Source organism: Dinoponera quadriceps, unplaced genomic scaffold (assembly GCF_001313825.1).
Source record: "Dinoponera quadriceps isolate SergipeBrazil2010 unplaced genomic scaffold, ASM131382v1 scaffold115, whole genome shotgun sequence".
Classification (NCBI taxonomy): domain Eukaryota; kingdom Metazoa; phylum Arthropoda; class Insecta; order Hymenoptera; family Formicidae; genus Dinoponera; species Dinoponera quadriceps.
The window spans coordinates 658,816-679,809 of NW_014554511.1; the positions used below are offsets into that span (position 1 = coordinate 658,816).

At 46.9% G+C, this 20,994-nt stretch overlaps 2 protein-coding genes across 3 annotated transcripts in view; both read left to right on the forward strand.

Annotated features, from left to right (window-relative positions):
* The window catches only part of LOC106751689 (lysine-specific histone demethylase 1A), a 119,504-nt gene extending 103,643 nt beyond the window's left edge, over nt 1-15,861 (forward strand). The window contains exons 11-14 of one of the 2 annotated variants that reach the window (XM_014632697.1): nt 11,046-11,338; nt 12,269-12,481; nt 12,884-13,097; nt 13,789-15,861. In XM_014632697.1, the coding sequence (XP_014488183.1) occupies nt 11,046-11,338; nt 12,269-12,481; nt 12,884-13,097; nt 13,789-13,976 (908 nt within the window). In that variant the 3' untranslated portion in view covers nt 13,977-15,861. Of the gene's footprint in view, nt 1-11,045; nt 11,339-12,268; nt 12,482-12,883; nt 13,098-13,729 lie in introns of both variants that reach the window. The other variant, XM_014632698.1, reaches the window with a different exon arrangement.
* A 2,603-nt stretch (nt 15,862-18,464) lies between these two features.
* On the forward strand, nt 18,465-19,706 carry LOC106751634 (trichohyalin-like). Its single transcript, XM_014632597.1, has one exon. The coding sequence runs from the start codon at nt 18,465-18,467 to the stop codon at nt 19,704-19,706; it is 1,242 nt and encodes a 413-aa protein (XP_014488083.1).
* Nucleotides 19,707-20,994: the final 1,288 nt, after the last annotated feature.

Consider the following 20,994-nt stretch of genomic DNA (forward strand, 5'->3'; position numbering starts at 1 on the left):
TCTGCTATTGCCGAGAGCGAGAGAAATCAAGAGAGAAAGAGAAGTCAAACGGAAAAGGAGGGAGAGAGGGGGGGGGTCTTGACGTCTTATTACAACGATTAAAACCCCGTACGTTCTTCGTCTTACTCTCCTCTAATTATTTTACCTGAATAACCTGCCACAGGGCATTCTCTGTCTTCGTCGGTAAATTAAAATTTCTACGGGGAAACGCATTTTTGCGCCAGACACGAGTATCGGTCGGAAACGTTCGCTACACGCCTGACCTACGTTCTAATGGGGCTAAATTATATTGCGCGCTATTATTCCAATGGCATATAGTGTCTCTCTCCCTCTCTCTTGTTACCCCGCGATAATAAGAGGACGCACGGACAGACAGACGAGGCCGTCTCGATGATTCGGCCATTTCGCCGGTTCGTTTTCTTGTCGCACGTCAACCGCGTGTCGTCTACCTGGCGAACGCGGGATAATTTTCCCTCTTCGCGCTGTGTAGCACCGGCTATCACACTCGGCTATGCATACACACATACATTTGCCCGAAAAACACGCACGGAACGTAATTAAACAAGGAAAATGTCGCTTTGTTATACTTTACACTCTCGTTCGCACGAACGCACGACGTATTCTGTACGACGCGAAAGTATTGCAGAGTCTTCGTCTCTCTTTCTTTCTCTCTGTGCCTTTTCATTCCTTCCTTGTGTCTTACGTGTCCGGGCCGAGTGTACCTTTCACCCGTTTAATTCATTTGCGGCGTTATATGATAGCTCATAACACTATCACGATCCAATAAGAACATTCAGAGCGGCGAAGCGGCGCGCGCACGCGATATTTTACATTCTCTGTCTCTCCCTCTCGCACTACCCCCCTTCCAACCTTCGCTCATCGTAATGTTTTTCACCGTGGCTGCGAACACGTGCGTTGAGATGTATAAATCTCAGCGTTCCCAAAACGCAGCCACGAACGAAACACACATTCGCCCCGCCGAGCCTTTTGATCCGCGGCAATGTAAATTTACCGGGAGAAAATAAATATGTACAAGCATGTAAATACCAATGGCCTATTCAAACTGTCAACGTGTTTGAACAAGCGACTGACCGTGTGTGTTCCTATTGACTTACGACTTTCCCTTCTCCTCTCTTCTCTCTCTCTGTCTCCTCTCTATTGCTTCAATATGTTGTTATGTATGCCCCGATGAAAGAACTTTTAGTTTGTCGGATAATTATATTTTCTCGAGGATAGTCAAGCGTCCGGAAAAATTTACCCCTCCCTTGTCCAGAGACGTTTTAACTTGAAATCCATAGACCTCTGCTGGACTTCGTAAATATTTCGGGGAGATTCACATGAACGTAGGAAATTATTATTCTTATTCGTATTTTTATCGTTTTTTCCGTAAATGCAAGTACGTTGTGATATTAACATTTAAATAATAACGGGATCCGCATAATCGTCGTAATTAATAAGATTTAAGTTTTATTATCCATGACGATTGTGCGAATTTCGTTATTACAGCACTAAATGATTCGTGCTTGGCTCAACCAGCTCTCCCTTCCTTCCCAAAAATCCAAAAAATCTTGAAAACGCCTCCGGTGGTACCATATTCACCTTTTATTTATTACTTCGCATCCTTAGTGAGGAGCTAGTGTGCTCTAAAAATTAGCTGGCCTATTTCCAAAACATACTGTATATTCGTTCCTTTGCCGCCACCGAGATCACGCCATCCGTTCTGCCGCAGCGGAGAGGCAAACCGCAGCGTCATACGTGAGACGAACTCGCGCCCGCATTAATTTCGAAATTCCCGCCGGTGTCCCTTCGCGCGCCACCCCCACACCCGGGTGGTATATACCTCCCTTGAGCGCGCTTTGCGCGTAGGTAAGATTAGCGCGAGCCGTTCGTACCGTCCTCCCGTTCTACTTTCGATTGATGGCCGCGTACTGTCGCGATTATTCCATCTTACCTTAAAAGGCGAATATGACTCCGAAAACGTTTCGGACATTTTCTGCCTGAGCCAAACACGAATCGTTCAATGCTATATAATAACGAAATTCGTATAATCGTCGCGATTATTCCATTTGTAATTACAACGATAACGTACGGCAGGGGCCTTTTTCCCAGAATCCCACGTGCCCGTATCCCTTATATCCCCGGTACATGGGGGATACGTGAAAAAGAGAGTCGTCGATGGCGTCCACGACGAGCGGGGCCCAAGAAGCGGAGCGGAAGGGTGCTTGAGAACAGACGGGGGAAGAGAAGATGGAGGGTGGTAGTGGCGTATCTCTCTCTCTCTCCCCTCTCCTTGTCCCACTCTTTTTCGTTCCCTCTTTTTCTTTCTCTCTTCCCCCCCCCCCCTCCTCTCNTCTCTCTCTCGGGGTACAACCGAGCAAAAGGATAAGGCCCTGACGTTGGGCTGGTGGGGATTTTGGAGGCAAACGGCATGGACCGGGCGCGCACGCGAAAAAGGGACCCGCGTAAATTGAAAGGGGGCACGGCCGTCTTGTTATGTTTAAAAAGGCAATTTGCGGGCTTGAGATACGGCCTATATATTACGGCCGCAACCGCTACGGCCACTGGTGCTGGTCTGGCTGGTGGTGGTGGTGGCGATGGGTGTTGGTGGGAGAGATAGCTCGCCGGATAGCGAGCTTCCTCCCTTCGTTCGCGCGAGGAGACTCACCGTGGACTCCCGCCGGACTCCACGTCTCCCTCCTCGCTTCCCATGTTTTTTTTTTTCTGCTCCCTCTTCCAAGCGCTTCTCCTCATGGCGGAATCTCCCCTCCTCGAGTGGGTGAGGGGTCCGCGGGCCTCCTACTACTCCCTCCCCCTCCCCTCCCCACCCGGCTCCGCCGGGCAAATGCGTTTCTTGTGTAGCTCGCTCCTCGTTTACGGACGGGACGATTTACTCGCGGCATATAGTCCGTATTCAAATATCTTCCTGCCGCGCGCGAGAGCCTCGCTCGGAGGAACGGCGCTCCGTCCGCGTCCGCGCGACCGTTTCTTCTCTGCGCTCTCTCGCCCCCTTCTCGCCGTCTCCCTCGCCGCCCTGTGTTTCTCACCGCTGGAGGAAGAGAAAGAAGAAGAAGGAGAGGATGATACTCCATATTCGGTCGGTTTCGCGCACGGAATTATTCTACCGCGACGACAACAACCTCGCCTTTTGAATCGATCGTTTTGAATCGCGCGAAGGGGGGCGTCCGACGACCGGAGGGAATCCCGAAGGATCCGCGATATCTCCGCGGTGTCGCGGCGAATTTTACGAGCGCTCCTCCTCTGGGTGTTTTGAACCTTCGATCTGTGATGTTCTTGGCGGTTGCGATGATGCACGCGCCATCAATGAAGCCATCACTAAAACTCCATCAGCTTCGCGTCACTTTTCTGTTTTCTCTTTCACCTTGGCACACTTGGTTTCCTCCCCTTGAAATATCTTGCGGTAAAATCTCGCTGAAAACGAATGGAGAATTCACGCAGAGCGATAAAGTGAAAATACCGCTGCTCGGAATTGCAGAATGTGAATGTTTCATACGAAGCGTAGTAAAGTGGACACCCCCGTCCGTACGAGTGAATGTTTCGTTCGATTAGAGTGAATTTGTTTCAATGACAAGCGCGGCATTTTAATACCAAATTTCTTCCTCGTGTCTTCATTTCTCTCGCTCTCGGTCTTTCCTCCTTTCTTCCCGTTTCCCTTTACCAATTTCTTTATCCCTCCTTCCGTCGCACACTTCTAATACATTTACCATCGTACTCGCAATTCGCCACAGGACTCCCTAATCCTCTGTGCCACGCGGTGTAATTGAGGAGCCACCGATGGCGGCGAGCGTGCTCGGGAGTTCCGGGTTTAATTATCGCGATAAACGGGCCAAAGGTGGCGGCGTTCGATAATTACGAGCGGACCTTTCTCTCTGGGCGCGTCTTCCAAATTACGCTCTTACGCTCGAAGAAGGTGCAGTGATACGCGACGTAATCGTTGATCGCGCTGCAAGCTTCGTCACCGCTGGTGATAGCGATCTGAAAAGCAAAGCCCGGCACGTTATCTTAACGGTAACAAAGACGAAGCTAACGCGTACGGCTTCCTTATGAAACTTTTGAAGTCGCTTCCCCCTCTCCCAACACCCTACCTCGAATTTATATCTTATCGATATTATCATCAGAGTCTCACGAAAGTTCATCGAATCGTTCGCGATTTCGTTCTCCCGAGAGATCCAAAGTCGAAATTTGGGGGTTACTTTAAAGGGTGTTCTTAAGGGGGATGTTCTCATTCGGAATATTTATTTTTGTTGACATGATTTCTAGGAATATTTTTTTAAAAAACTGTAGGACATTCTAAAGTTTTGCATAAATACTTATCTATAATTTTCCTCATATAGAGTAATTTTTACGTACTATCTTTAATGTTTAACCTTTTGCACTCGAGGGCTCCGGAACGGAGCCATTAAAAATTTTTTTTCAAACTCTTCAAACTCAAATGCAAATAGCAAGAGCGGAATATCCTATACACAATAGTTTTTACGATTTGTCTTTGTCCTTATGTTATGAACTGAAAGTTATTTACATTATTTACATTGGCGCGAAGCTAATAAAGCTTTGAACGTGGAATCGCTTTCGCACGCGTAACCGAATCGACTTGGAGTCGCTCGGAGGAAACTTACAACCGCGAGGAGAGACGATAATTTTGGAACATCTTGTGTAAATTTACATACGTTTCACGAGGGATACATGCGAAGGTCAATTACCCACCCCGAACCGGTCTACACACACAGACGCACGCGCACATACATTCCGGCCAACAATGTGTTAATAAGCGGCACGCCATTTCGATAATTACACGTCGCGGCAGCGAGACTCCTCGTTTCTCCTCGGGATAACCGATAATTCGATAAGTTGCGAAGTGCAACAATTATAAAATATTCGGCGCGCACATACATATGCATTGGAGTCTCACATGAATATTGAAATTCGTCGGTCGCGTCTGTATGCGTGTGCGTGCGCGCGCGCTCGCGTCTGCCCACACGTAATTCGGTCTTATTAATATCCTTTAAATTAACGGGCCGCTTAATTTTCGCGATATCTCGCAGCGATTTACGCATGTCCGCCGCGCGCGTATTTATCGCGCGAGAGAAAACGGGAGCCACGCTCGTTTTCTATCGATATATCGGCTTCCCGAATCGTCAGAAAGCGGCTTCCGTATTTCCCATCGGGGTCGCCGCAGCTCCTTCGCACCAATAGAGTTTGCATCGAGATACTCGATTAAATAAAAAGCTGTCTGAAAAAGCGCCCCGCGCCCGCTACCAATTATGCTGCCGGCGCGACGCAAAGCGTTCTCCGCGCCGCCGGCAAACCGGTTTCGAATAATTTGGCAGATTACTTCGCGGAGCGCGATCAAACACAAATCGGTCTCGCGGTAATTATCGCCTATCGAGAGAGAGGGAAAGTGCAGTTTTTCCCTCTTTCACGTGCTTTCGGTAACTTATTCTCCCCGTTGCGCGAGTATCGTTTCAATTTGTTTGTTTGCAAGCTATAGCAACCGTTGCGACGTTAAGGTAGTCGGTTTACGTGACAGTATTGTTAGAAAGATAATTTTATCAGTTTTATTAGTAATTTTACTATTAAGTTGGTAAGAAAGTTATGTCGTTTTTCTGTTGCTCCAATTGAAATGTTCATTATTTCGTTTTTCTTTGTGCGACGTAGGCAATTTTGGTATTAATCGAAAGCTAGTATTTCCACGTTTTGATTTTTGATATTACAGGTGTTTTTTAATTATTAAATTTTGAGAAATAGAGGTATATGATGGATCAAGAAAGACTTCATTTTAGGTACTCCATGCTTTATGAGTCCCAACTTGGTCATAATGCAACGGAAGCTCATAAAAATTTGTGTTTCGTCTTTGGACCATCTAAAATTAAAGTGCGTACGGTCCAAAGATAGTTTGGAAAATTCAGGTCAGGTGACATGAAAGTTCAAGATGAACCTCGCACCGGAAGACGAAAGGAGCTTGATTACGACGTTCTGAGGGCTTTAGTGGGTAATGAACCATTATTGACTGCGAGGGAGATCGAGGATAAGTTAAGAGTTAGCCACATAACAATTGAAAACCATTTGAACAAGCTCGGCTTTGTCTACAAATAGTGTCGTTGGATTCCCCGTAAATTAGGCGAAAAAAATATGGCAGATCAAATTTCTTCTTTTTTCCTTGCTCGACAACAATATGAGCTATTCTTGGATCAGCTGGTTACTGGTGACGAAAAGTGGATTGTGTATGACAATGTAGTGAGGAAAAGAACCAAGATAATGTCAGGCAGTTCGCCTCCTACTCTTGCGAAGGCCAATTTGCACCAACAAAAAGCTAATGCTTTGCATTTGGTGGGGTTGTCGAGGTCCTATCCACTGGGAACTGTTGCAACCAGATCAAACTGTCACAACAGACCTATATTTTGATCAGCTAACCCGACTGGATATAAAAATACGTGAACTTCGTCTAGCACTATGTAACCGAAAAGGTCTTCCAACATGACAATGCCAGGCCTCACGTGGCTTTAAGGACGAAGAAGAAGCTCCAGGCTCTTGGTTATGAAGTTTTATTACATCCACTATACTCACCTGATCTGACACCATCTGACTACCACTTGTTCCTCTCGATGCAAAATTTTCTTAACACGTTCATTGCCAAGCTGAAAATTGGAATTTCGTATTTTTTATATTTTTTCATTTAGTTTTTATTGTGCTCAAAATAAGTTAATATATTATTTATATGCTTTTATTATTATGTACATAGGATTTACGTACTCTAAATATCTATTACGCGATAACGCGTGATTGGCCGTTTTGTGAGAACTCGCATCACGTGATATAGCGTGATTGGCAATGAACGTGTTAAAGGAAAATATTTCGAAATTTTCAGGATGTCCAGAGGGCAGTGGTAGATTTCCTGGCTGCAAAGGATAGGATCTTTTATACATCAGGCATAAATGACCTTGTTTACAGATAGAGGAATATCATAGAAAACAATGGTCAATATTTCATTAATTAATCTCACTTATAAGCTTAAATATAAGAAATTGAAATTTCCTAAAAAAAAAAACGACATAACTTTCTTACCAACGTAATAATATATTACTAATTTCACTGAATTACTTTAACGCCATCTATTCCTTATCTCGAAGCGAAAACTTCGTTCGTTGCGATCTACCCTTCTCCATCCGCCCGCCCGTCCGCTCTTTTCCTCTTGCTGTCTTCGCGAAGGGGTGGAAGGGGTAGGGGGTGAATTTCAATGAAACAACGAAGAGCGAAGTTTAATCCGTAGATTGTTATTTGCCTGGGTCGAAAAACCGGGGGATCGATGAGACGATAGAGCGAGAGAGTTATTGCGGCGTCGAATCGTGATGAGCGCCAAGACTTAGCAGATACGCGGCCGGGACACGTTTGAAAAATACAATTACGGTATGATAATACGCTGATTTATGGCTCGGGCGAGATGCACGAGAAGCCGAGGGAGAGAGTGAATGGGAGCCTTTTCTCTCCTCTTCGTCTCGTGCGCTTACCTTGCTGGCACTACCAAAGTTTCCAATCTATAAGGTATCAACAGTTGCTCGTTGCTGCGCGTTGTACACCTCCGGGACTTACGATTTAGAATGTTGATATAACGGATGGGTGAGCAAGAAAAGCTTCCCGCCCCGCGCTTCGTCCCGCGTCGCGCCTTTTTCCACCGAGGCGCGAGATTGAAAGGCGAATCGAAATAAGGCGCGGAATTGAAACTCGCGACTCGAATTTCACACGCGCTTTCCCAGATATTTATATGTACACACACCGTGTGCTTCATTATGCACGCTCGAATGGTAAAACTTTTTCGCCGTATCGGCGAATTTTCCGTGGCCGAAGGGGGTCGCGCCAATCGTGGCCGCTAAGATTTCTCGCAGTCGACGTTGTCAACGTGAGAATATCGACGAACGGTCGCGGTGTTCCGTCGATCGACGGATTAAAACGTGAATAAAGTGAAACTGTGTGCTGTAAATTTCTCGAAATGAGATTTTTAGATAAGTTTCTTGAATGAGAAGTCTTGCTTAAATCGAGTGAAAATTCACCCCAAGCGGCAGCGAAAATATTACCACTCGCAACGGATTGGCGTTTTACCTTTTGCGAGAGTGAATGTCTCGCCTGAATGGTAGAGTGGATCCGAAATTTCGACTACTAGAACCCGTGTTCGCCGGTAATCGTCGCGGGATGATCTTATCAGAAATGAAACAGAGGCGATGTCGCTCTCTCGAACTTCCGAAACCTCGCGGAAGCGGACGAGAGACGAACGACTCTCTCGTCCTCCTCGCTCGTGCACGTTCCGCCGTATATACACCTTCGGGAGTCGCGCGATTCGGAATGTTGATATAACGGATGGGTGAACAAGAAAAGCATCGCGGCGGGATCTGTCGTTCCCTCTCTCTTCCCTCCCCGCCTTCCTCTCCCTCGTTCTTTCTGTCTTTCGCTCCCGCTCTCTTTCTCTCTCGCGGAGGGCCTCTCGCTCCTCTCTCTCCCTCTCTCTCTCTCGGGCGTTCGTATCCGGCAAAAAAGCAAAAGCGGGTACATTGAACCCGGCAAGAGTTCCGCCACACGTTCGCGCGAGGCCGTTTCAGTATTTGACTGTTCCCCGACGCCGAGCGGCGGTGCGGGTTCTCCTCTCCTCCGCTGCCCGACTCCCGTCGAGAGACGACAGAACGCCATAAGCAACCAATTTAAATGTAAATTGAAAACCACCGCGGCATACAAATTGTTCGACTCGCCGTCAAAAAATACTGCGAGCAAAGATCAAACGGAAGACAAGACACGGCGGCGGCGAGAGGGTGGCGTATATAGGGCCGATCGTCGAGATAGAACGAGAAAAGGTGCCCTGGAGAAGGCGGCGGTCGGTCGGTCGGTCGGTCGGTCGGCCGACCTCCGCTAGAACTGCCCTCTGCGTATGTGTGTATATAACTTGTCCCTCTCTCTTTCTCTTTCTTCCTCCTCTCGCTTTCCGCCCAGAAAAACCGCTACGGTGGTGGGCCGGTGGTGTTTATTCCACCCTACGGCGAAATCCCGCTACTCTACGCTAGACCGCCCTCTAAATATTTGCCTTCTCGTTGTCGCCCCGACAACGAGCGGCCGCGTAATACACGCGTGAGCAAGTTCTGCTCGAATAATCCTCGTCATCGTCGTCGACGGGGAAAATTATCGGCATTCGGAGCACGGGCCCCTGTTTCGCCGTCTCCTCTTTTGAAAAAAGAGAGAAAAAGGACGAGCCGAGGGAGGAGAACGAGAGAGAGAGAAAGAGAGAAGGGGGAGAGGGGGAGCCGACGTACGATCAGAAGAAGCGAGATTAATGGATCAGTTTATCCTCTCCATTAACGATTTCGGGTCCCGGCGCGGTCCGCGTCTCTCCCGAGCGAGGAATTAATTTCCCATTCCGAGTTAGACGCGCAGAACCCAACTTACCATAATTTTCGGTGGATTCGAATCGTTCTCCCGACCGACTGTTGAATATTCTCCCGCTTATTATGAACAGTTTCTGTAATCAACGTCAGACATAGTTGGAGTTGGCGGAGGGCTGCGGCGTGTCGAGCGGTAGCGCGCGCGATGGTCGCGTTAGGTTCGATTAAACTGGTCCGTGCTGCTGTTGCGTTCCTTCGGCGCCGGATATTTGTCTCGCGAGTACGATTCGCAGCGGCTAATTCATCGCGCTTGGGAACGTTTCCGGTTTTACGACATCGTCATAAATTTTTCACGGCTACGTCGTGTCGTGATTCATCGATTCCGGCCGGTTGAACATCGACAGCCTCCTCGCAGCCGAGAGGACGGAGGAGCGGATAGAACGCGTGCTAATCATTAACCGACGGCGGCCCAAGGTTGCGCCGACATTTCGTCGATTGTATCTTTCGCGGACGTTCGACACGGTCGCGCGTAATCAATATGTACGATGACGCCAGGCAGTAGCGGTGGCGATGGACCCCTCGAAAGGGGACGAAATATATTGCGGTAATGCATGTATATCCGCACGCACACAGATTCGTGTATCCGAAACGCGCTAATTTAAATTACCGCGCTTTCAAGCGCGCTCGGAGCGTAAATTTAAATTTCTGAAACAGGACGCGTCGATAGGATAGAGAGAGAGTGCTTGTTAGCACCGTGGTAGCCATTAACATAATTAAACTTCCCCTCCTCCCTTCCTAAGTGGAGACGCGCCTGTGTATCATTATTAGTACACACGCCTCGATGTTACCGGGGGGGTTCGCGAATGTGCTTACGAGAATTTAGGTTCTCGCCAGTCAGGTGGCCTGATTTAAGCGTAGAGTAACGCGAAATATCCAATTAAGTCATAATAGGGCCGCCTATTGCCGGCATCCGGCTGTAATGCGCCGTTACAGCGCGATATATACATATTTACGTTCGCGTTCACGAAGAGGTGCGAGTGGGAAGGGGAGAGAGGCACTGGATACGACACACAATGAACGCATGTAACGAACGACAGCCTCCTTGATTCGATCTACCTTCCGGTACGTAGCTGGAGAAGCAAGTGTGTATGTCACGAGTAGTACGTGCCATCGAAGAGAAATCAGCATATTGCTGAGAGAGAGAGAGAGAGAGACCTACGAAACCAAAGGGATGTATAACGAAACTCTTAACGCATCTACGACTTAGTTCGTTAAACGTGTCCCATCTCGCGTTCTAGACGTGACTTCTCCTTTCTTTCCTTTCGAGTGTCGATCATCGCCGAGAGACTTTTCCCCTGAGGAACATATTTTCCTTTAAGTAAACAGTAATATGCAGTGAATCTTCCACCGATCAAAGTCATTGAGCTATAAGCGGAAAAAAATTAAATGAGAATATTTCCACGGAAAACCCATGAATACTGACTGATGGTCGATGAGATATTGTTTTACCGATTCAATCAGCCTTCATTGATCCGCTTCCACTTAAGAGAGCACCCCTCTTAAAATCTCATGCTCTCACCTGGCCTCTCACGGAAAGGCCGGCTTTGATCTGCAGCAAGCATCGGAACAACTGCATCTTCTCATCCCTGCCTCTTTTCCTCTTTGCAGTCCGCAACGGTTATTCTTGCGTACCTGTTGCTCTCGCCGAAGGACTCGATATCCGTTTGAACACAGCCGCCAGGGCGGTGCGATACGGACCGAGTGGCGTGGAAGTGTGGGTCGCGCCCGCTCGCAGTCCGCACACGAGTCAAACCATCCACAAGGCCGACGCCGTTCTGGTTACGCTGCCGCTCGGGGTCCTTAAGGCTTACTCGCCGCCTTCCGGGGTCGCCTTCCATCCGCCGCTTCCGGACTGGAAGACCCAGGCCATTCAACGGCTCGGCTTCGGCAATTTAAATAAGGTGAGCGCCGACGTCTCTCCTGCCTATCCACCTCTTACATCCCAGTCTCCCGCTGTCGCCATAAAGCGGCCTGATTTATGCCGCTCGCGAGAAAGACAAGGCAAGAAGGGAGGAAGGGCTCGCTCGCTACTGTCGAGCGGGTGTAAGGGCATTAGGGCCTGCATAATCGCGCATTAAGTCTTATCACCGATCGCGCAGATCCTTCGGCGGTAATTAACGTGCGTTCTTTCAACGAGACCAACCGATCGAAGGGCGCATTCGGCCGCGTTCGGCGTACGTCGATTCGATTAAGGAATACGGATCGTAACGGTTAAGCGGTTACGGGATCGAGAGAGACGGGCTCGAGAGGCGGGATTTCTTTCAGAGAACGCGCGCGGATCGCTACGAAGGACTTATCGGGATATCCGTATCTTCCGAGGTGTACAAAGATTAATTGCTGATTAGTTGAAATCGTCATTCCGGCACGAAGATATATACTTTACGCGTGTTTTTCGAGCGTGGAATCAGGGCGAATATCCGCGCGGAGTCACGTCACTGTTAACCTATTTGCGGGTGAATTTGTTACAATTAAAAATGAATAATTTAATTTAAAAATAACAACGGTGGTATATCCGTTAATCGTGCGATGAGATTTCTCTTTTCCCTCCGGAACTTTGTGATTTGAATCTTTATTCACACCAGTAATATCTACGTAATCAAGCAACTTCCAACGAATGAAGATCGGTTGATGGTTGTAGTTGGCGAAATTTTGCACACGTTGTGTTGATGTTTTCCACATGTAATGTGGCCAGTCCTTCTTTCTTTTCTTTCTACAACGAGCGGAAAGCGGCGTAGAAGCACCGGGAAAGCACGTCTATTTCGGTCCGCGCGTTTCAGCTCCCCGACTTTCTTAATCCCCGCGCTTTTTCCCCCGCAACTTCTCGCACACAGGTGGTGTTATGCTTCGAGCGCATCTTTTGGGACCCAACGGCCAATTTGTTCGGCCACGTGGGAAGTACCACCGCGTCGCGTGGCGAGCTCTTCTTGTTCTGGAACTTATACAAGGCTCCGGTCCTCTTGGCCCTCGTCGCCGGCGAGGCAGCTTGCGTAATGGAAAATGTCAGCGACGACGTTATCGTCGGCCGCTGCATCGCCGTCCTCAAGGTAAGTGGATGAAGTTTCTAGCCGGCGTAAGGATGAAGAAAGGAGCGAGCGGGAGGAGGCGGACACATCATAGCTGGTGTTAGAGCTCAGACACAATGAAAGGAATAAGAAACATGGAATTAAATATACAGAGTGTCCCAAACTAATCTCGGTCCCCGTGCAAGTAGAACGGGTGAAACTGAAAAGTCTTACACCATTTTGCGAATAACACGCAAAATTTCGAGTTATCAATGATTGAAAATGGCCGTGTATAGAAGCTTCTTTAACTAATAACTCAACAATTTGCGTGTTATTTGCAAAATAGTATAGAACTTTTCAGTTTCACTCGTTCTACTTGCGCACCACGGGAACCGAGATTACCACAGCAAATGTGAGCACATATATCTGTTTGCTGCGGCACAGGGCATTTTCGGTAACCAAGTGGTACCGCAGCCGCGCGAGAGTGTCGTGACGAGGTGGCGTGCGGATCCCTGGGCTCGCGGCTCCTATAGTTTTGTCGCAGTCGGCAGTTCCGGCAGCGATTACGATCTCCTGGCTGCACCGGTCGCGTCTCCCTCACCGTTAGTCAATCATCCACCGGGCGCAACCCCGCCACAGCCGAGGGTGTTCTTCGCGGGTGAGTATCGGATAAGCTTTGATGTGAACCTTTATTGAATAAAAGAGGAGGAAGCGCGCTTCTCAAGTATTTGATAGAAGATCGAAGTGAAAAAATCCCGAATCGACTATAAGTGTGCCTGACTGACAAACACGAGATCGCTGGTTCGAGCCTCGATGAGTGTTTTTTAATCAAAATATATATATTTTTTAATAAAATAATTGTAAATCACAAGGGCTTGTATATTTTCTCTATTTTCTCTATTTTCCTTTTTTTGCACTCTGCCTTGAAAATTCGTTTTCGGAATTGTCATCTTTTAAAAATAAAATTACTTCAAGATTTTTTTCCAATTTTTGGTCCTGATTGATATCTCGATCTCAGGTGACTTTAAGAACATTATTTTGTATTGAATCCTTTTTATTGTGCCTATTTGATTTTTAGAAAATGTGGTGTACATTTCTCGGCTGTATGTATGCTTGTATAGTGAAAAATGTATGTTATAAGAAAGTCACGGTTTGGCCGTTCAGATACCAGTGAATAGGGTGACTTAATATTACAAAATATTCTTTTAGAAGATGCAAAAATTTATTTCAATAAAAAAAAATGCATTTAAAGAAATGTACTTTTTCGATATGAAAACATTTTTCTCTCAGTGCAATTTCAACGAGGAGGAGAGCATAGGTTGACTTAGATGAAACGGATGGATTTTCAGGTGAGCACACTATACGGAATTATCCGGCGACGGTGCACGGCGCATTCCTTAGCGGTCTTCGCGAAGGCGGCCGTATAGCCGACCAGCTTTGCGGGAGTCCTTACGCGCCGCCGACGATGCCAGCTTCCGCTGTTCCGCTGTCGACCGGGATCGCGCAGGCGAATACCGGCACCAGCTCGACGTCTTAGAGTGTTTTCGCGCGCGGGCTTTCGCGCGCTTTTTGTCTTTCCTCGGGCCGGGGAATATATCCGGGGACAGCCGTCTTTCCGAACGTTCTCTTCGCGGAGCTTTTCTCCGTAAAGTAAGGGAGAAGGGAAAATTCCCCTCGACACAATTCGAGTCTCTCACGCTCGACGATCCAATTCGCCGACAAGCGCGCCCTCGTAGATTCGTTCCCCGATGGGACATCGGCGCGATTTTTAGCTCGGCGTTTCCTCGTCGCACGACATTGTGACGTCACGTACTCTCTAGATTTTTCGGAGAGCGAAGTTTTACACGAAACAAGTGAAAAGTTCATTCGAAACGATGACAAAAACATCGCCGCTCGGAAATGTCATGAGCGAATGCTCGAACTCAAAGATTGAGTCTCGATTTTCTTGAGTTAATGTCTCGATCGATCGGAGTAAATTTGTTCTAGCGAAGTGCGTTAAATTTACCTTTCAATTTCGAATGGAAATTCACATTTGAAATATTAGCGAAGAAAGGTGAATAAAGAAATGAATAAATCGAGAAATTTTTTTACGTTAATAGAAAATATTCACTCGAATATTACGTTAATAGAAAATATTCACGTTCCAGAGTGGAAAAATTCGCTCCAGAGGGGCGAAAGTCGTTCGATTTTTCGAGTGGGATTTCATTCGCGAAGAAATTCAAAGAGTCACGTTGAAAATGTTCATTGCGTCCAACAATAATCGGCAGACACCATTCAAACGCTTCGTCCCATCTCGCCCCGTCTCTACGAGTTTCAATTAGTGTCATTTTTCATAATCCCGATTTCTTCGTATTAATTACAACGTAAATTAAGTGGTCCTTCCTTTCCTCCCGCATATATTCCGTTTTGTTTATTACATTTTTCCGATTCACATATTATATGCTTCCCATATTAACTTTATCTATGCATATTAATCATTGTCGTAGGTCGTTGCGTGTCTCGCGTTTTCGCAAGCGAGAAGTATTATCATTATCATTTTTTTATTATTATTATCATTACTATTATTATTATTATTTATAAAAGCATTCCACAATGTTCATCGATCGAGTAAGAGAGAGATAACGCTAATCTCCCGTTAGCCAGCTACCTGTGCGAATACAAGCGCGAATATCTCGAATATTTCAAAGAATGCTGAATATCGCGAAGCGATATTTTAACTGTAAAGTTAAAGATGATTTTGTGAGTGCAGTATTACGTCGTGTGCGATGATGGTCGAAGCAAACCGGGTTGTGGACCGGACACAGTTGTGTTCACGTTTAATTCGTAGTTTTAACGTAGTACGATTATTTGCGTAACGTTGCCGTATTGCGGCGTACATATATGTGTGTTAAGCACTGCACACGCATTTTATAACCTTTCGGGACTGATTCCATTTTCTTTTTTTTTATTCGCCATGTCTTCATTCTGTGCAATCGCGTTGCTCGGAACACTTTTATTCACGACGCTCGTTTGTCTCTTCGAAAAAAACATGATCATTACGAGATAATACCGTGATCGTAAAATAATAAAACAGCTTTATAACGCATTTTGTTGCGGAGAGATCGATATGCAAATATCGAACGCATATACGTTGCATTGCCGCCACGAGCGAGCCCAGATAATGTTAAGTACGACATAAAGATGTCTTTTAGACAATGAAATGTCTAAAAGATTCCCTTGAGACGCTTTTCAGACGTGTATGTTGTTTGGGAAGTGAGTATTCCGACATTTTCACTCCATCGTGCCGACCTTGCACGTGATTACGAAGAGAGGCGGATGTAATGAACAATATCGAAAAATAATCAGGCTGCGAAACCGATTACGAGATTTGACGTACGTATATATGTATATTCGCGTGCGTGTGTATGTGTGAGTGTGGATAATATATATATATATATATANGTATATATATATATGTATATATATTACAATTAAACAGTTGTTTTGGACGATAAAATTCTTTTTCTTTTCCCAATCCCCTAAATCAAGCTGTTTGAAAAGTTTCCGGCCTACTATATAAAGGTTAGTATCGTCTTTCTATTTTTTTTTATTGCATTGTGGCATCACATCCGCCCACATACGAACAGTTGTGAAGTATCAAGTAGATTTGCCAAATTAAGTTAGTTAAAAACAGTTGTATAAACAAATTCACCTCGGTGCATTGTTGAAAATAGAGAAAATCAATTATCGTGCAGTGATCAAATATTTCGCCAAAAGAAAAGGAAAAAAGAGTATTGTAGACAGGTTGCCGATCCCATCGCATCCGTTTACTTTTACGTTGCAAATCGAAAATGAGAGAGAAAGAAATCTTTATCGGAGCATGGAATCACATCGTCGAAGTGAAGCGAACGGGAGGTCTCTCGCTTTTGAATTTGCAATCTTAGTTTAATCTATCATATCTAATAACGTGCGTGTTATTTATGTAGCAACCACACACTCTCTCTCTCTCTCTCTCTCTCTCTCTCTTTCTTTTCCTCCTCCCTTCCGTCACAGATTTCCTATCTAATTTCGGAATATTGAATATTCGATCATTCCGGTACGGATATTACGTCGCATGAGTCGCCGCGGGCATGTTATTTCGAGCTGTAACGGATCTAAACCAATATCAATACTGACTTGGAGATACATTTATCAAAATTCTAAAGCTGTCATGGTAATCCACATAGAGTATCCCGCGGCCGAATGTGAATATTATAATTTATGATGACGCGCAGAATTGCCGTTATCACATATTTTCTGCGAGAACGGAGCAGGTTAGGTTTCCGGACTGGGGATGAATTTTTCAAGTACTCGAAATGAATCTCATGGGAGAATTTTGTTCCCTTACGTACATTATTATTGTATACGGAAAAAACAGTCTGGTTGACTGATACAGAAATCGAATGGTGCCAACTAGATTTAGTTGTAAAATATGGAACAATTAGCAGCAGTGATGGGTATCTCCAACCAAACTTTCATGATATTTCAACTACAAATTTTTTAATGGGTAAGCCATTGAAAATTTATCATGTAGCGATAAAATTACCTAAAGTCTGTGACCATATCGTTTCTTCTATCTATCTCCGTTTTCCTCTCTCTCTCTCTCTCTCTCTCTCTCTCTCTCTCTCTCTCTCTCNCCACCCTCTTTCTTTTCCTTTCTCTTTTGCTCTCTCCCCCTCTCCTTATCGTTATCTCTTTCTACCTCTCTCTTTTTCGCTTCCTCAATCCGAGAAATATTGGTTCAATGAAGAGGTATCGTCATAGCAACCTAACACACTAGCTAGCGAAATCGAGGTGACGCATCGAATTCGTCGGGCGACAGTCTCGAAAGGGTGCCTATGTCTGCTTGTACTCGGTATTTCTATTGCTTTTACATTGTGCTAAAAAATACTTCGTACTTCCTTCTGCGAAAATATACCGCGATTTTCCGGGAACGAAGAAGAATCCTTTTAATGTGTCCAGCACCGTGAATGTACCTTACGGATACAAGTTAGAACGCAGAACGCAAGCCGGTACGTCGCAAAGTACCAATATAAATTCACGTAATCTACTCTCAAGTATGCCGAAGAGCGATGGGAAGACAAGAGGAACTACGAACAGGCTCTCAAAATTGTGGAGTTTGAGAAGATCGATCGGAAAATCGAGAGTAAAAGTCTACGCCGACGAGTCCAACAAGGTATCAATGAAAATCGCTGACGAATGCGCGATTTTCCACTTTCTTTTTTAATTAGAATTATAAATTTTGTTTCCTCCAATCAAAACGCTTTTGTTTATTCTGTTGTTAAGCAGGTCCAACCGAACTCATTTTTCAATATCATGTTTTTTAAAAGCAATCAATGCGAAATCACAATATACACTGCAGTGTGGATCCGGCTGCAGTAGTTTTCATACGTTAACATTTGATAATTTCTCAAATATTTATTTTAACAGAAACACATATTACAAACAGCCTGCAAAAGGATATCTCACATTTGATTGATCCCCACACCTGCGGCAACAAGTTAAATATCACCGATAATCATTTCACAGGTTTGAGCATTTTCACCTCCCTTAATTGATACGCACGTTTCACCCCGCAAAGTTAACGAACATCCTACGTGGCCAGGAGAGTCGAGGAGGAGGGTGGGGAATACCATGGGAGAGATAGGTGAAGGTGCGTTAATATCTCCTATCTATTTATCACTTCATTTCACTCGGCATGCATAAATCCGCATTATACGTCTGCCGTGGCGCGTATGACATATAGTTCGCAACCGGGCGGCCGCGCGCTAAACAGACATGATTACTAGCCGTTAAGGGTCCTTTCTACTTTGCAACCTGGAAGAAAAGGCACTTTTTTGTAATTTTTATTTTGACAAAGTAAAAAAGATAGACAAACCATTCTCATCGTACCATATAGAGAAAAAATGATGGAATGAAATAGCGCTACCGGCATGCGCAACGGTGTCATTAATTGCTTGTAACTCCACCGATCTTCCGAATTCGACTTTATGACTTTAACATAACGATGTACATGCTCGAGGCATTAGAATTGTGCAAAGAAAAAAGAAATCGACTTTTCCGCCCTTACAAGGTAGGAACCCTTAACGCGACAACGATTGATCCGCCAGGCGTGTCGGCGTACGAGGAGGGTCTGCGGATGCGTCGGCGACGGCTGCGCGATCTCCTGCTGGACGAACAGTCGGATCTGTCGTGGCAGCTCACGGAGGGGGCGCGACGCACCGAGGTCGCTCGGGCCGAGGAGGCGCGCGCGGCCGCGGAGGAGCTGCGGGATCGACGGGAGCGCGAGCGAAGCGCATACGTCGCTGCGAAACGGCAGCAACAGTGCTCGGCCTCGTGTCAGGTTGCTCGCGAGGAGTACTCGAAGGGATGCGCGATCAACGCGAAGCTAAGCAATATCGCGCAAATCGCGGACAACGAGGCGAGGAAATCGGCGGCGAGGGAACTGGAGGCGCTGTGGCGGCGAGCGACGCAGCGCCGACTCGAGACGGAGATGCTGCAGGAGATGCGAGATTCGGCGAGGCGAACGTCAATGCGCCTTGAATTGGCCCGCGCTTTGGCCGAACAAGTGGCCGAGAAGTCGGCTGTGCAGGAGGAAGAAAAGCGGAAGCTCCGGCAGAGCGAGCTCGAGCGGTCGGAGCGGCTGTGCGAGGAATCGCGTCTCGCGGACTCGCGGGATCTCCAGCTGCGCCGGCAACGGCAGCGGGAGCTGAAGAGGGAGCTTGAGGAGGGGATGCTGGCCGCGCGGCAGCAGCGGGAGGAGCGCGCTCGCGAAGAAGCCGCGGCGGAACGTGCCGAGAGGGCGATGTTCGAGGAGAGATCGACGAGGAACGTCGGGAGCCTTCGGACGGAGTCAACGGCGTACGTCGGGTACCTGGAGGACCTTCGGCGGGACGAGGTAAAACGGGAGCGCGAGTTAGAGGCCGTCGTCGAGTGTTTGCGCGCGGACGCCGAGGCTAGACGCGAGCTCGCGCGCAGGGAACTCGAGGAGGCCCGCGAACGCGGCCTGCGGAAGGTCCTCCACGCTCGCGAGGAACAGGTGAGGGCCCGGCGGGACGCGCAGGCGACGGAACGGCGGCTGAAGGCGGAGGAGAGGGAGGCGCTCGAGAGGCAGATCGAGAGCGACGCCAAGTTGATCGCGACGGAGAAGAGAGAGAGCGAACAAAAGGCGTATCGTTACGGGCTGGAGCTGAAGGAGCAGCAACGGCGTCTCGTGAAAGCGGAGGAGGCCGAGAGGGAGGCGGGTTGAGAGGATGCGTCGGGAGACGTGTGACGCTTCCAGGAAGAACGCGCGGTTTCAGGCGCCTTCCTGCCGCCTCTTTTAAAGCTCCCTCAAGTAAGAGTCCGGTCACTTCCGACCTTTCGACAGAAGATGGCGTCTGATTTGTCGATAGAGTATCTTCGTGAAGGATATCTACAGTATATATCGAGTATATTTTCCTGAAGATACGGTATATCCTGAAATTAGACCGACGAACTTCGGACGTTTATAAAAGGCACTGAAGCACGAGGGTGGATCAAATATAAACGAGCCTTTTGCAAAAAACCATATATTTTTCAAAATCAATTCTAATTTATATTTTCCTTATTTTTCTACATAGTCCCCCATCTTATCTATACACTTCCTCCAACGGTCTGGTAATTTTTTTAATCCCGATATCATAAAAAGTTCGCGGACGTGTATCAAACCAATTGCACACGAATTGCTGCACCTCCTCGTACGTTGTGAAGCGCTATCCATCAAGGACTTCCTTGAGAGGTCCAAACATATGGAAGTCGCATGGTGACAGGTCTGGACTGTAGGGTGGATGTTTTAGGACAGCCCAGTGCATATCGGCCAATTTTTGTTTTGTTACTGCTGCGGTGTGGGGTCTGGCGTTGTCATGGAGAAGCAACACACTTCTGATCGGAATGCCGCGTCTTTTTGACCGATAGGCAGCCCGAACTGAAGTTCCTGAGAGATTTCAAGAACAATTAAGTGCCAACCGCCTTCGATGAGTTCTCGAATAGCCTCTGTGTTCTGCGCTGTAATGCTGGTGCGGGGACGGCGAGAATGTTTTCAACACGCTCCCGTCCTTTCTTAAATTCGTTACACCACTGGTTTCACCCGAGCCCATGAAAGGGTTTTTTCCCCGAACTGTGGAAGTAAACGGCGCCGAATTTCGGCAGCGTTTACATTTTCGTTGACGAGAAACTTAATAATAACACGTTGTGCAACTGCGGAGTGTACCTCTTTCTCGCTCATCGTGATTGCTGCTAAGAGTAAGAAGCACGTGGCGCGCCAACGTTATTACTGCCTTCCACATGACCCCCCTTCACTGTCCAAAACGTTGCAGACCCCTCACGCCGCCGACGGGCGCGCAATTTAAAAAGGCCCGTTTATATATTGGGTCCATCCTCGTAAATAAAATTTGTCAATAAATTTATTTCCGTAAATGAGCTGTTTTGGCATTAGAGTGCATTATTTACAGCAGCTGTTCGACGTGTCGGCCACTTACATCTGGCTTCCCTATAAATAAGATGTTTACTTGATTTGG